The sequence below is a fragment of the Erpetoichthys calabaricus genome, chromosome 18, assembly GCF_900747795.2.
Source record: "Erpetoichthys calabaricus chromosome 18, fErpCal1.3, whole genome shotgun sequence".
NCBI lineage: Eukaryota > Metazoa > Chordata > Cladistia > Polypteriformes > Polypteridae > Erpetoichthys > Erpetoichthys calabaricus.
In genome coordinates this window covers 64,885,039-64,900,824 of record NC_041411.2, presented here as the reverse complement: position 1 = coordinate 64,900,824, position 15,786 = coordinate 64,885,039, and the positions used below count along the sequence as shown (strand labels likewise).

The window sequence follows — 15,786 nt, the reverse complement described above, 5'->3', positions numbered from 1 at the left end:
TATGTAAAGCACTTTGAGCTACTTTTTTGTATGAAAATGTACGATATAAATAAATTATGTTGTTGTTTTTGTATTCAGAAACAAAGTCAATGCCAACTATCACTTCATTAAATACACATAAGCCTATTTGCACCAGACAATGTTTAGAAAAACAAAAAAAATACACAAATCAAAGTATCCAGGTAAAAAGAGTCTGACACAAATCTTTGCCACAGAACCAACATACACCTGCTAAAGAGATTATATATATATATATATATATATATATATATATATATATATATATATATATATATATATATATATATATATATATATATATCCATACATATATACACAGTGATCCCTCGCTATATCACGCTTCGACTTTTGCAGCTTCACTCTATCGCGATTTTTTCTCATACACGCTTACGTCACTACGCATGCGCTTTCTGAGAACTTTTATCTAAGCCCCACGATGGCTCCTAAACGTGCTGCTTTTTCTAAGCCTTCTGACAATGAAACTAAGCGCCGGAGGAAGATGCTTACCATCCAGGAGAAGGTGAAACTCTTGGATATGATCAAAGATGGCAATCCCCTACAAAAGCCTCCTCATGCATATGAAAAGACAGCGCCAGCAACTGCCTATCAAGATGCCTTCAGCCGCGTACCCAGATACCCACTGCCTACTCCTAGTACTCCTTCAGCGGAAGAAGTCAACGATGCACCTGCTGAAGATACTGCACCACCTGAAGACTCTCCTACTGAGCTTGTGCCTTCATAGGTTAGTGGTTGTGTGTAAGAACTGTGTGTGTGTGTAATTAAATGTACAGTACAATAATCTGCGGCACGGTGGCGCAGTGGGTAGCGCTGCTGCCTTGCAGTTCGGTGATCTGGGGACCTGGGTTCGATTCCCGGGTCCTCCCTGCGTGGAGTTTGCATGTTCTCCCCGTGTCTGCGTGGGTTTCCTCCGGGCACTCCGGTTTCCTCCCACATTCCAAAGACATGCTGGTTAGGTGGATTGGCGATTCTAAATTGGCCCTGGTGTGTGCTTGGTGTGTGGGTGTGTTTGTGTGTGTCCTGCGGTGGGTTGGCACCCTGCCCGGGATTGTTTCCTGCCTTGTGCCCTGTGTTGGCTGGGATTGGCTCCAGCAGATCCCCGTGACCCTGTGTTCGAATTCAGCGGGTTGGAAAATGGATGGATGGAGTACAATAATCTACTATATAAAAGCAGTCGGGATTGTCCTTCCGTCCCATGAGTACAAAGCGTAGCGTTATTCCGCTTATCACAGACTTACTACTTGCGGCTTGCGGTACAAAGCAACACGATGTGAGCAGAGTTCTGGTGCTCCCATCGTTCCCTTGCTTTTGTGCGAGATGCGCTGGAAAAATAGACAACATTATGTCTCTGGAAATAATTAATGTTGATGGAGTACAAATGCCTCACCGTGTAGTAAATATCAGGGGAGTTGGTGCTTGCTTATTCTCATCTATAGCTTATTTAGTGCATGAAACTCCGTCTTTAGTGGTACAGATTCGGGCTGACAATGTATGACTTTGGACAGGCACTCGAGGGGATAAAAAAAACTTATGAATGGGCACTTTGATGTTCTCATTCCCTACACTTACATGCCTGATGTACACATGAAGCGCACACAAATTGAGGATAAAAGGCGGGTGAGCCTAGTAATAATATGATATTTGTAACGTCAAATATGTCTTATTTTCTCTTATTTTGTCTAATATATTGGGTAATACGAGTGTAAGGGTGACTAAAGGGTGTTATTTCATGTCTAGAGGGCACTAATTATGTTAAAAAAACGTATTTAGAATGTCGTAAACAGGTTTTCTATACTGTAACTGCGAAAATATTCGATTTATAAATAAAGAATCCTACTTCGCGAAAATTCATTTATCAAGGTAGAGTCTGGAACGGATTAACCGTGATAAACGAGGGTTCACTGTGTATGTATGTATATTATATATATATAAATATATATATAAAATACATACTAGGGGGCTTTGCCCCCTGCTCGCTTCAATCACCAACCACCCTATTTGGTTTTCCGGATACACACTTTTCAGAATTTGTTTTTCTTTGAATTGTTGCTATTTCATTAGTTTCACTTTTATTTCAGAACTTCTGTAAAAACAATATTTGTAATCTTGCAAGTCCCAATATGCTGAATCTTTTTAATGAGGTCAGGATAGGTTTCTCTGTTTTGAATTTCAGCATAGACAAAACGATCTACATCATCTGCAGTTAATATTTTTTTTTTTTGTTTTTTTTACAAAGTAAAAAAGTAAGAAGAGTTCTGCATTGGACTCCTGTCTGTAAAGTCGTGCTATTTTCCTCTCACAGTTCCAAAAGTACATGGGTTTACCAAGGTGATACCCCAGCTTTTGTCTAGATTTTTGTACAAGGGCTAGACAGAACGTTTTTGACTCCTGGGGTAAATTTAGGTTTTTAAATAAGCAGACAGATAAATATATACACATTAACAAAGTAACCAATAAATGCATGTGCGGTAAACTCCGTTTTTGAAATTCTCAAGATTCTGTATTTATCACATGCATAGTTATACAGGACAACACGCAGTGAGATGCATCCTGATCTGCTTATCAAAAACTGTGCAAAGATAATAGAATATCAGTTAGATTAACAAAAAGTCATAGATTGAAAGATAACAGTATAGTAGAACATAATAAATAAGTAAAATTATGTGAATAAGGTAGAATTAAGTGTCAAGGTGCAATAGTGTAGTAATTATTGCGCAAAACCAAAGTTAGACTGGTGCATAGTTAAATGAGGCAGTTTGTTTGTTTGCGCTACTGCGATCTTTACTTTTTTATATTTTCTAATGTTCTTACTTTCATATCCTTTAACTTTCTCCACATGTGTATAGCGCCAAGGTTTTCTTTTTTTTGTTTGTTTGTTGAGCCTTTCTAATTTCCCTGGTTTCATAGTCTGTAACCTGCTCTGCATGTGTTTAGCGCCGTTTGTAAACGTCTTTATGAAGTTCTACTTTGTCTTTTACTCACTGTCATTTAATTCTGAGCCAGATTGGACGTGCTTTTTTTTTCAATTCCACTTGTTCCGAGCTGATAATTATTTTCCTTATTTTCTGAATTTCCACCTTGATTATTCTTTTTTGCTTTTTTTCTGTCCAACGCATTTGAGTCACTTTTCTCTGCGCTTTTCTTTCTTCTTCGTTTAATCGTCGACGTTTCATCTCTACCCTATTCATTTCATTTCTACCGTATTGACCTTATACACTTTATATGCACTGAGAGCCTTGGAGCTGTGTGTGCTGCATGACTGCCTTTACACTACTGATTTGTTTTGTTTTTGATATTGCTTGTAAGTAGGGTGTGTCTTGCAAGACTCTCGTTCTATGTTCCCGTGAGATGCACCGTGGCAGGTCTCTTTCGTCTCGCGGGTCTTTAAATTATCTTCCGAGATCACGTATCGTAGACTATCAGGACAGGGGACAGGATTTCTTTTTATAATTTATATTACATATATCACACATTGGAGGGCTTATTTCCCGAATGTTGTACGAAAGGAAGAGAAGGATATATATGTATATATATGTATATATATATATATATATATATTATACACACACACACACACACACATACATATACATACATACATACACATATATACATATCTTATATATAATTCGCCAGCCTACTCACTCACTCACTCACATTCATCTGAAGCCGAATGCGCAGTCGCCTTCTGCGCAGCTGCCCGAAAAACCTTACGAAACCGACATCGCGGCAGGCGGCGGATTTACGGCCGCAAAAATTCAAAGAGAAAGGCGACTTCGATTAAAGCACTAAAGGCCTGAAAGGCGATTTCGAATACAGCTCGAGGCCTAATTACGCATTCATTCAATACACCTATATCAGGTTTGTGGTGCTTATACTTACTACTATTCCACTCGTGCCCGTTTCATCTTACGTTGTCGAAACGGGCTCTTTATCTAGTGTAAATATATATATATATATATATATATATATATATATATATATATATATATATATATATACATACACACACATATACATACACACACACACTGTATATTACAGTGCATCCAGAAAGTATTCACAGCGCATCACTTTTCCCACATTTTGTTATGTTACAGCCTTATTCCAAAATGGATTAAATTCATTTTTTTCCTCAGAATTCTACACACAACACCCCATAATGACAATGTGAAAAAAGTTTACTTGAGGTTTTTGCAAATTTATTAAAAATAAAAAAAACTGAGAAATCACATGTACATAAGTATTCACAGCCTTTGCTCAATACTTTGTCGATGCACCTTTGGCAGCAATTACAGCCTCAAGTCTTGTTGAATAAGATGCCACAAGCTTGGCATACCTATCCTTGGCCAGTTTCGCCCATTCCTCTTTGCAGCACCTCTCAAGCTCCATCAGGTTGGATGGGAAGCGTCGGTGCACAGCCATTTTAAGATCTCTCCAGAGATGTTCAATCGGATTAAAGTCTAGGCTCTGGCTGGGCCACTCAAGGACATTCACAGAGTTGTCCTGAAGCCACTCCTTTGATATCTTGGCTGTGTGCTTAGGGTCGTTGTACTGCTGAAAGATAAACCGTCACCCCAGTCTGAGGTCAAGAGCGCTCTGGAGAAGGTTTTCATCCAAGATGTCTCTGTACATTGCAGCAGTCATCTTTCCCTTTATCCCGACTAGTCTCCCAGTTCCTGCCGCTGAAAAATATCCCCACAGCATGATGCTGCCACCACCATGCTTCACTGTAGGGATGGTGCCAGGTTTCCTCCAAACGTGACACCTGGCATTCACACCAAGGAGTTCAATCTTTGTCTCATCAAACCAGAGAATTTTCTTTCTCATGGTCTGAGAGTCCTTCAGGTGCCTTTTGGCAAACTCCAGGCGGGCTGCCATGTGCCTTTTACTAAGGAGTGGCTTCCGTCTGGCCACTCTACCATACAGGCCTGATTGGTGGATTGCTGCAGAGATGGTTGTCCTTCTGGAAGGTTCTCCTCTCTCCACAGAGGACCTCTGGAGCTCTGACAGAGTGACCATATTATATATATACACACACACACACACACATAATATTATATATATATATATATATATATATATATATATATATATATATATACACACACACACACACACACACACACACACATACACATACTGTCCCTGATGGATGGGGACCCAACCCAGCCGGGACGCCTAGATGGTCCCCATGATGGACAATACCTCCCCTGGGCCACGAGGGGGCAGCCGCCCGGGTCTGCTTATGGGCCACTGGACCGGAGCTGGGACACTCATCCCTACCAGAGGATGTGGCCACCGCCAGGGGGCGCCCAGACAGCTGTGAGGTCCTGGATGGCAGCACTTCCGCCACATCAGGAAGTGTTGCCGGAAGAATTCCCAGGGGCACCCGGAGTGCTTCCGGGGGCTCTCTTGAAACTTCCGCCACACCAGGAAGTGTCATCGGGGGAGCACCTGGAGCTCATCCGGGTCGGTATATAAGGGACCGCCTCCCTCCAGAAGCTGAGCCAGAGTTGGGAGGAAGGAGACGAAGCTTGTAAGGAGGGGAGAGGAGGTTGGAAAGAGAAAGAGGAAAGAGTGTTGGAGGAAGGCATTGAGGTGCTTAAAGGAAATAAAAAGAAGTGTTTTGGACATTCTGGTGTCTGTCTGTCTGTGTCCGGGGGTATGCTTTCCACAGCATATACACATATATACATATACATATACATACATATACATATATATACACATAATAAAGGCTCTACTAAATAGTAGTACACCATATATGTAAAGTAGTTACCAGAAATTAATTTATCTTAGATACTAACCTCTTCTCCTTTGCCAAGCCTATCAGGCAACATGTGTCTAGAATGGGAAAATAAACATGATTAAATTCTATTTTCTAAAATGTTAATTTTACTATAATTACATAAATAAATATTTCCTTATTAAAGTTTGAACTGTTTTGCAAAATCGCTTGACTGAAAGGCCTATATTCATAAAGAAAGATGCATATCTAGAGAAAATGTTTAAAGATACATTTTAATTAGTATCTCAAACAGCTGTACCCAGCTACTTTAAAAATAAAGCAAGCAAAAAAGAAAACTCCTTTTCAAAACTGACCCATAAATTATTGCTGCCCAGCGATTTTGCATGTCTACAGTCTAAGAGTTTTGATTCTAAGGTTTAAATTTTTTCTTTGAAAAGGCCACTTCAAAGGCAGGCTTACACGTGCATATTACATTAACCACTTACTGGAGGTTATAAAAGGCCTTTGAACTTTAAAGAAAACTCTGGAGCCCATGCAGCACCTCAATGTAAAGAGTACAAAGACTAACTTTTAACAGAAGAAAAAAAAATACAACTAAAGTACTAATTGAACAAACAATGGAAAAAAATTTTTAAAATGATTGAACACCAGGAAAAAGGTGACTGTGGATTATTCAAAAGCTATCCTCCAAAAGGATTAAAGAGATGGATCAAAAGAGACAAAAATACAATTATTTAAAGTAAATAAAGAAAATGAAATTAGAATAATGGAAGTCATGTTATATTTAAATAGAAAATGTGTGTCTAATGCACAAACATCTAGGAGTACAAACTAAGGTCATAAAAGTTATTTAATACAAAATGTCATGCAATGTTTTCTATGGAAAAAAGCTCTGCTGTAATGCCAAATTTTCTTGCTTAATTTTTGAAACATACCAATAAAGTAGTACTTTTTTAAAGTCAGTATATATTTTTTCTATTTCTTCTAAGCTAATCCTTTCAAAAAAATGTTTTTGATGCAATATTGCCCATACCCTGACCAATACTGTCAAAGTAAAATGTATCCAGTTTTTCGTAAGTAACTGATGTTTCATAAGTAAGTCTTATGTTAAATATATGGATCAATTTAATTTAAAGGTGACATAACTCAAAATACCACTTGGTAATCCAAATCAGAGAAAAGATGACATCATATGAAATTCTTCTTGTTGCAAAAATTTTTAAATCTCTTGATCCTGAAAGAAAAAACAAAAGCTTACCCAAAAAGGAACCAATCATATGCGATTGTTAAATACAAAATTTCTGCTGGCTCCAGGGTACTGTGAATCACACCATCCTAAAACAAAAACAAATTTTTAAAAATAAATACATAAAAGCTTAAACTAAGTGCACTTAATGCAAATGCACAAAAGCTAGTATATTAAAATAAATCTCTCTCTCTGAGGGTGAAACACACTAACAGTAAAGTTGTAATGCTCATAAGGTGTCAGCCGCTTTGTCTTTGACGGAGTTTAGTTTTCAACTTTCATCTATAATATCCTTAAGTTTATCAGGCTAACTTTAATAAATAATAATAACAATTCTTTGCATTTATTTAGCGCTTTTCTCACTACTGAAAGTGCTCAGCAATTGCAGGTTAAGGGTCTTGCTCAAAGGCCCAACAGAGCAGAGTCCCAATTGGCATTTACGGGACATTTACGGGATTCGAACCGGCAACCTTCCGATGGCCAGTGCAGATCCCTAGCCTCAGAGCCACCACTCTGCCTAATAGGTAATAGGGTAATCTAAATGCTTACTTATGATATAAAAAAAAAACCTGCAAGGAAACTACAATCATTTGACTCTTAGGACAAAGTCTTTGGCATGAAAGAATATAAAAAATATACAAAACTTAATTGCACAGTACAAATGAAACCATCTAACTACTATCATTTTGATTGCCTAAATGGCACCATTATGTATTAGAATTCTGAACCCTCATTTGAATGTAATCATTTACGGAAGTAAAAAAAAATAACCAATGAAACACATTAAAGGTTATCTGAAAAATGTATAAACACCCTTTACCATCTCACACACTCACCGCCCATAAAGAAAGTCTTAAAAGAGAAATAAACAAAGGCGTCCGGTCCCAGCCTGAAATACAATGCACTAGTAGTCCACTTTCATCTGTCAAAAAAAAAAAAAAAAAAAATTACGACTATAAAACAAACACAGAAATATACCAAAACACCGTATCACATCAAGTCCAAATTCTGCATCTGTCTCCAGAAACTAAAAATGTGTTTCAAGTACATTTATAGTAATAATAGGCAGAGATGGAAGTGTATTAGTACCATCAGTTGGTGCTTAACATTCCATTTTCTCACAATGTGATAGTGGAAATATGAATAACATAATTGTTTATCAGTGACAATTTCACTCAAATAAGCCATTATAGCACACTTACACTAACACTTTTTCAAAGGATCTTTCTCTCTAGCTGACAGCTACATATTACCGAATTCAGTTACATTCGAGCAAAAATACACACACAGGCTAGCTGAGTAATTTACCTTTACATTTTCAGTGTAAGGGCTTAAGTAAAGAAATCCCATGTACATATCCTTTCATAGGTGTGTTGACATGTAATGCGAAAAGCACATACTGTATTTGTGATGTCTGCCCACTCAGTCTTCATGAAACAACTTGAGAGGACCAAGGTGCAAATGTGAAAGCCATTACCATAACAGCTCACTTCTCCTGCTGCTTGAGGTAAGATAATGCAAAAATGTTTTTAAAATCACTTATCTAGAAATAAATGAAAAAGGAAAGGAACTGTGTACCTTGAGATTTCAGTGAAGATTTTAACTGTACATCACATACATCTTTCAAAAATATCATGTTTAAGGAATTTGAAGTACTATTAGTCACAGACCATCCACAACTAACACTAGCATATCAATTAAAGTCCTTTTTACATCACATGAATTGAAAACTGCTGTCTATGAAAGCTACTGAGCCACTACAAGCATATATCGGCTATGTTTTCAACTACATAATATTGTAAAGTACTGTTAAAATACAGGTATTGAAGTCTGCTAACACACTTAATTGCATTCTACTAGTGATATCAGTGAGCATTACTCACTGCTACAACATATTTAACCTACTTTTATTAGCAGATGAGAACTGCACAGAATGTATATCCAAGCAAATCGATTTTTTTTTTTTTTTGAGACAAACTTATCCTCACAGGTCACCTCTGGGAAACTTTGAAGGCTTTCTTAAGAGGACAGATTATTTCATATCTTTCTTTACCAAGAAGGTATCAGAGCTAATCAGTGAAATTACAGTATCAGAATAGATCAAGAACATGCCAGGTGCCCAAATGAGGCACTTTATAATAGGAAAAGACAGGCTCTGCATACAGAGCTCCACCTCTTGACAACTAAAGAAACAGAACAACTAATTTTTAAATCAAGACATCAATACTATGAACACAGAGAGAAGGGTAATAAGATCTTCGCTCAACAAATCCACAAGCAGGAAGTTCACAATGTAATCCCAGCAATTATCAACACAGATAAAGACAAAATCATTGACCATAAAAATATGCACATATTTAGAGACTACTATAAGCCCTTATATTCTCAGTTTAAAGAAGACAAGACCTAATGTGTTTCTGGATGCATTACATATACCACAACTAGATACCCTCAGTGCACAGGAATTGGATAAACCTCTGGCACTCTCAGAATTACTAGATGCTATAAACTCATTTCAGAGTGGAAAAGCAGCAGGCCTTGATGGCTGCCCTGCCAAATTTTATAAACAATTCATAACTAAGTTAGCTTCCCTTTTATTAGCAACATTTACAGAAACTAGAGACAATAAAATTCTACCTCAAACTTTTTGCCAAGCATTAATTACCATCTTTTCTAAGCAAAATAAGGACTTATTACAATGTGCATCATACAGACCAATCTCACTTCTGAATAATGATTTTACGATACTCTCCAAAGTCCTAGCTAGAAGGACTGAGAAAGTGCTTTTTTCGGTAAAATCACAAGATCAAACTGTATTTATTAAAGGCAGACACTTAGCTTTCGATCTTCGATGCCTGTTTAATATGATATATTCATCCACAAAGACGGGCAGTTACCACAGTGCAAAATGGGCGACTTGTAATGGATTGTGGAATGTTTCCATGACAAAGCACCCTGTTACAATTAAGGAATCTAAATAAACAGTAACTATTTTTGGTGTACATTTATTATATATAATATACTTATTTGCACAGATCATAACATTTTGGTGGTCAGAACACTACAAATTTATCGTACATTTCCAGAACACTGAGCTCAAAACCTGGGCTAGTCACCATGTGTTTTAAGTTTGCATATTCTCCCCAATGCTGCCATGGGTGTCCTTTCCAAGTACTCTGGTTTTACTCCCAAAATATCAAAAACATGTAAAAGCTAGGTTGACTACCAACCCTATAATTGTAAGGCATAAGATAGACTGACAACCCTGCCCTGCATCCAATTTTATCTGAATAGGCTGATGACTCAAGAAACCATTTACTAGAATAAGCAGGTTCAGTTAACAAATAAATGCAATTCTATGTCTTTTTCTCTTACACATACCTGAAAGGTCGAGGTTATTATTACAAACATACTCTGGATCTAATTATTAATTATCAGGAGATTGAAATTTAAAGTGTTACCCTGCGAAAAAACATTTTTTCTGCTAATTGTTTAATTGCCTTTAACATTTTGTGCCTTTACCAACATTATCATAGACTAAATAGTGAGCACATTTTGACATTTTTATTATAACTCTGGATACTGTATGAAACTCAAACTTAATATTGGACAGCAATTTCAAATGATCTAGGATTTTAGATATCTGGCTTTAGATACAGCAGATAAGCTCAAAATAAAAGTGGTTAAAAGACAAAGCAGCATCTGAAGTTTTAAATGACCTCGTCAAAAACTACAACATGGATGTAGAGTAACAAAGTTTAAGGTCATCCAAACAGGATGAACAGACAGTGTTTTCTTGCAAACACTAAATGCGGTTCCACAATAATAGATTAAATTGAAATAACACCTGTTCTAAACATTACACAAGGGCTAACTCGACAAATTAAAAATCTGGACTGTTGTGCAAAATCACTATAAGCATTAGAATTACAGATTTTATTGATTATTTAATTGGCAAAACTGATAAGAACCCAAATTTCAAAGTTACCTCATAAATTTTGCATTGTGGTGTCAAACCCTATGTCTCCTTGTACATTATTGTTACAACCGCTATACAGAATATAGTGGGAAGACATGGCAAACAGTGTTCAAAGCAACCTAAATCATTAATCTAGTTTTTTTTTTTTTTTTAAATATGACGGCTGCATACATAATGTTATCACCAAGTAATTACATGGGAAGGGCACATGTACCTAACACACTTAAGTATTTAATGTAACTTCATTTAATTTCTTTTTAGAGCGAGGATGGAAAATCCTTACAATTATTAGCATATAATAACCGTACTGAAAAAACCAATAGAAACAGAATGCGCCAGAGGCTAGAAACAAAGCAGTAGAAGCAGCAGGGATGGAAGAAGAATACAGCAGGAGCTTCATCTGGGAAGGTAAGAGAAGAAAAGACAACAGCTGGGAGCTTGAACAGAATGAGGCTGGTTAACTCTTTTAGGGCGGATGTCGACTTTTGTCGACAGGAGGGGTTGAAGGCTAATGTCGACAAAAGTCGACATCCAGGGATAGGGGGCGACAATCAGCTGTTAATGGCGACAAATCTCACTGTCACGTCACAGGCATTCCCTCTGTGCTTGGAGGAATGCTAGACTCGTTGACTCGGCAACTAAACCTTGCGTGTGCGTGAGTTGCGAAATGTAAACAAAGGCAAGATGGTACCGACATGTGAAAAGGCAGCGAAGCAAGTGCAGAAAAGAAAACACTCGGCAGATGATGTTTTGCGCATTATCGCAGATTCGGACTCTTGATTTTTCAGAATCGGATTTTATTGGCAGTGATCAGGAGATCGAGCAAGAGAGTGAGAAACAGGCATCAGCTGATCAGACACTAGCCGATGCCGCGCCAGCGGATCTGCTGCCAGTTGAGTGCCTTCGCGCAGCCGATGCATCTACGGCAAGGTTCGCATGGGATAAATACACAGACATTGATCCGTTGAGAGCCGATCTGGCTACCGGAGTTTACAAGACGGCATGGCTTGCTGTTGGACACGACAGATCACCAGCTGCTGTACTTCAGGCTGCTCTCTCCTGATGCTGCTTTTCGGCTACTGTCAGACGAGACAAACAGGTAGGCAGAGATTTTTTTTGAATCGCGGGCTGCGTTTGCATCGCATTCTCATTTTTCAAAGTGGAAACCCACAACGAAAGACGAGATGAAGCGCGCTGTGGCATTACAAATAGAGATGGGACAGAACTGGTGATATAACTTCAGGGAGCATTGGTCCAAACGTGTTTTGTCCCCTGGTGGCTTAGGTACGTGCTGCTGCAAAGTTTTATTCACTTCTGTAATAAACAGAAGCAAATCCCATGGGGTTAGCCAGGCTATAATGCCATACATAAAGTTCATAAAGTTTCAGAAGATGAAAAAAGGTGACAATACGGTTTTCATGCAGGCAGAAAACTTGGTGGCAGTGGCATGGCACGATGGCAAATGGGTGACTTGTCTCTCTACAGTACACACTAACAATATATTTGAGAAAGTGCAGCAACAGACAATTGAAAAATAGGCACCAAAGCAACACATATTGTAAGTAGTGCAATGTGGCAATGACTGAAATTGGCTACTTTGAGCGAGATCAGACTTTGCTGTGTAAAATGTATGTGATATGTATGTGAAATCATGAGTATGCAGGCTCATACAACATGCAAGACAGTAACATTTGTCAAAAGTAAATATTTTTTGTTGATTTGATATGTTAAACAATTGCTTTGTGTTCTTTTTTAAAAAATGTTAGTTTTGGGAAAAATATTCAGCCCTGGGAGAAAAGAAACAAAAAAAAAAATTAGCCCTAAAAGAGTTAAGGCAGATCTGTGCTAGAGTGAAGCCAATGACTAGTTTATGTCCTACAACACTGTGTATACCTCAAACAACTATAATACTAAATATAAAAAAACACAAAAAAAAACTAAAATAGCAGTCAGTAATAATTTAATGTGTTCAAAATCATTCATAGTCATAGTCCCATTTTTAATTCAAACCTTTTTTTGCATTTCATGTATATATATATATAAAAAAAAAAATTCAACTAATAAATCCCTGAAATATGTTGACATCATTCCTAGACATCGAATTTGACCCTTGGTTAGGTGAATATTATTTTTTAGAATGAGTATTCCTTATAGTACACATTGTAAACAGCAGGCATATGTACATATTTATATATACATTTTCAAACATGCTTGATCGAATTGACTGCCACAGAGGGCCAGCACCTATCCCAGCAGCAATGGATAGAAGTTGTGAAACAACCTTTGATAGGATGCCAGTCCATTAGCAGATCTTTGATAAATCTTTAATTTCATATACTATTTTTTTTTTTAATGCAAATCTGAAATGTGTTTTATAGCAGTAAATAAAATGTAAGTACAACAGCAAATCTACGTCTCTTGCTTACTCACTTTATAGTTTGTAGTATTAGAATATACAAATAGGTTCCTATAAATGCTAAAGGTGATTTTATTTTACAGTACATACTTTGAAGTCAGAATGGCAATTAACAGGAGCAAGAGAAAATGTAGCTTGGGCAAATATGGGGTAATTGTTCAAAATGATTGATTAGTACAACAAAGGATTATTGGACTAAACTGAGCATATTATAACTAATACTCAAGTTTCATGAATGTAATTTTGAGTCAGTTAAATATACAATTATACCAACAAATCACTAAAATACTTTTAATCCACCAATTAATTTTACATACATTAAACTACAAAAAATAGGCCCACTTTAGCAAATTCTGATTAGTAGTAATTTTAAAAACTCATAAAATTATATAGAAACACATCAAAAAAGCATCCTGGCCATTGTCAGTAACATTAGCTACATTTATTTAAAAGTTACTTCATAAAGCTTGCATTAAAAAGTCCCAGCTACGTAAAATACTCTCAGTAAATGCCTCCACTTGTGTAAATTTTTATATACAAATCCCTAAACAGAATTAAAAATCTAAGTTATGTGTAACAGAATAATCTGCATTAAAAGGTCTAATGCAAAAAAGCAAGAACTTTGAATGCTTGTTCAAAATGTATAAGAACTTTAACATTTATGCACTCACCATCACAGTTGATAAGGTGAATCAGCAACTTCAGGTAATTTTGAGTCTGACGCACCAAATCCCATGACTGGAAATAAGTGAAAATATATTTTATAATCTAAATCTTACAAAAGCCAATCAAACTGTCAAGAAACTGACAGTTTTATTACAGAGCATAACTAAGAAATATGCACCAATAAGTAATCTACAAAGCTACATATTTTCACACTTACAAGTGTGTAATATATAACCATGTTGCACCCCGCAGCTTTTGTCGACTTCTCAATATAGTTCCAGTTCTTTTTACCATTTACATTGTGTGTTCTCTATATTTCAGTATATCTCATTGGAGCCTACATAAACAAACTATATCATGCACAAAAAACATTACTGTCAATTCAGCATTTTGTCACATTGCTGCCCAAAAGATCAAGTACTATAGAACTTCGGCGAATTAAACTAATGCAAATTCAATTGTACAAGAACTGACAGCAGAAAATAAAACAAGAAGGGAAAAGAATGCAAAAATTAAAGCTGGTGCAATGTTCTTTTTATGCATTACAAATGTCTCAAATGGAGCAAGAAGGGCAAGAAGAAGCAAGAATTACTCCCCCAGTATTAACATAACATTTCACCCACAATGATGCAAGATTCTCTTGTAATTCCCTCTATATTGTAAGTAGTATCAATATGTTTATAATTACACCATGTGCATCATTACATATAGCTCTTGCTAAATTACGATGTTTATGAAACAGTTTACTTTTTGAACATGTAAATTAATCTTCTCAAATGTGCCAGTCTAATGAATGGAGACTGAATACGCTTGTTCTTCTCTGATTTACACACATACAAGTTTTACCGGATAAACATTTAAATGGGGCTCAGTGCAAGTAAAATTAAGGGTAATACTAAAAGTGCCAGAGAACTGGATGAAACGTAACTATCCCATAAAAACGCCATTAACAGATATTTGGACATGAACCCAGCATATGCATGCATGAAAATAAGAACAGGCAAATAATAAATAATACTTTATGACCAAAACCCTCCAAACCCCACCTCATCAATCCCCTCCACATCATCCACCTATCCTCCCTTCCTTATTTGTTATATATTGCCGTGAGTTCCTGTAAGCCTAATCATTTTTCTCTGATGATGATTCCTTGTAGGAATCCAAAGGTGAGGAATAAAAAAACTATTTTAAAATACCGAGTCATTTGCTCACTTTGTGAATTTGCAGCTACAAATATACTAACCGTATCACAGACCTTCACCTCTCTCTCTTATATATATATATATTGACGTCCGAGGTTCGATTCCCAAGAGGGAGTGCAGTGGAGTGTGTACGCCTGATGAGCCCAGAATGAGGGCGAAACACGTGTCGCGTACTCTTTGCATTTATTTGACAGTAAACTATTTCAACCATTATATATATATATATATATATATATATATATATATATATATATATATACACACACACACACACACACACACACACACACACACACACACTAGTCAGTTAGCCCGTTACAATAACGGGCGCTAGAGCAGTAGTGCATAAACATTAGTAGGAACAGTCTATATTAAATGGCAAGGGACTTTGACCTCATTCTTTTTGTTGGTCGTATTTTTCTTTCTTTCAGCCTTTCTTTTGTTGATGTTTACTTGCTGAGCTGACCGTTCTTCGTGGGCTGCCGC

The 15,786-nt window shown here is 36.9% G+C and overlaps 1 protein-coding gene across 2 annotated transcripts in view; it reads right to left on the bottom strand.

The window, feature by feature from the left end:
* The window catches only part of mtmr14 (myotubularin related protein 14), a 67,191-nt gene that overhangs the window by 33,755 nt on the left and 17,650 nt on the right, over positions 1-15,786 (bottom strand). For both annotated transcript variants that reach the window (XM_028823959.2, XM_028823957.2), the window contains exons 10-13: positions 14,104-14,170; positions 7,874-7,959; positions 7,050-7,126; positions 5,850-5,886 (exon numbers count right to left, since the gene is read on the bottom strand). In XM_028823959.2, the coding sequence (XP_028679792.1) occupies positions 5,850-5,886; positions 7,050-7,126; positions 7,874-7,959; positions 14,104-14,170 (267 nt within the window). The remainder of the gene's footprint in view (positions 1-5,849; positions 5,887-7,049; positions 7,127-7,873; positions 7,960-14,103; positions 14,171-15,786) is intronic.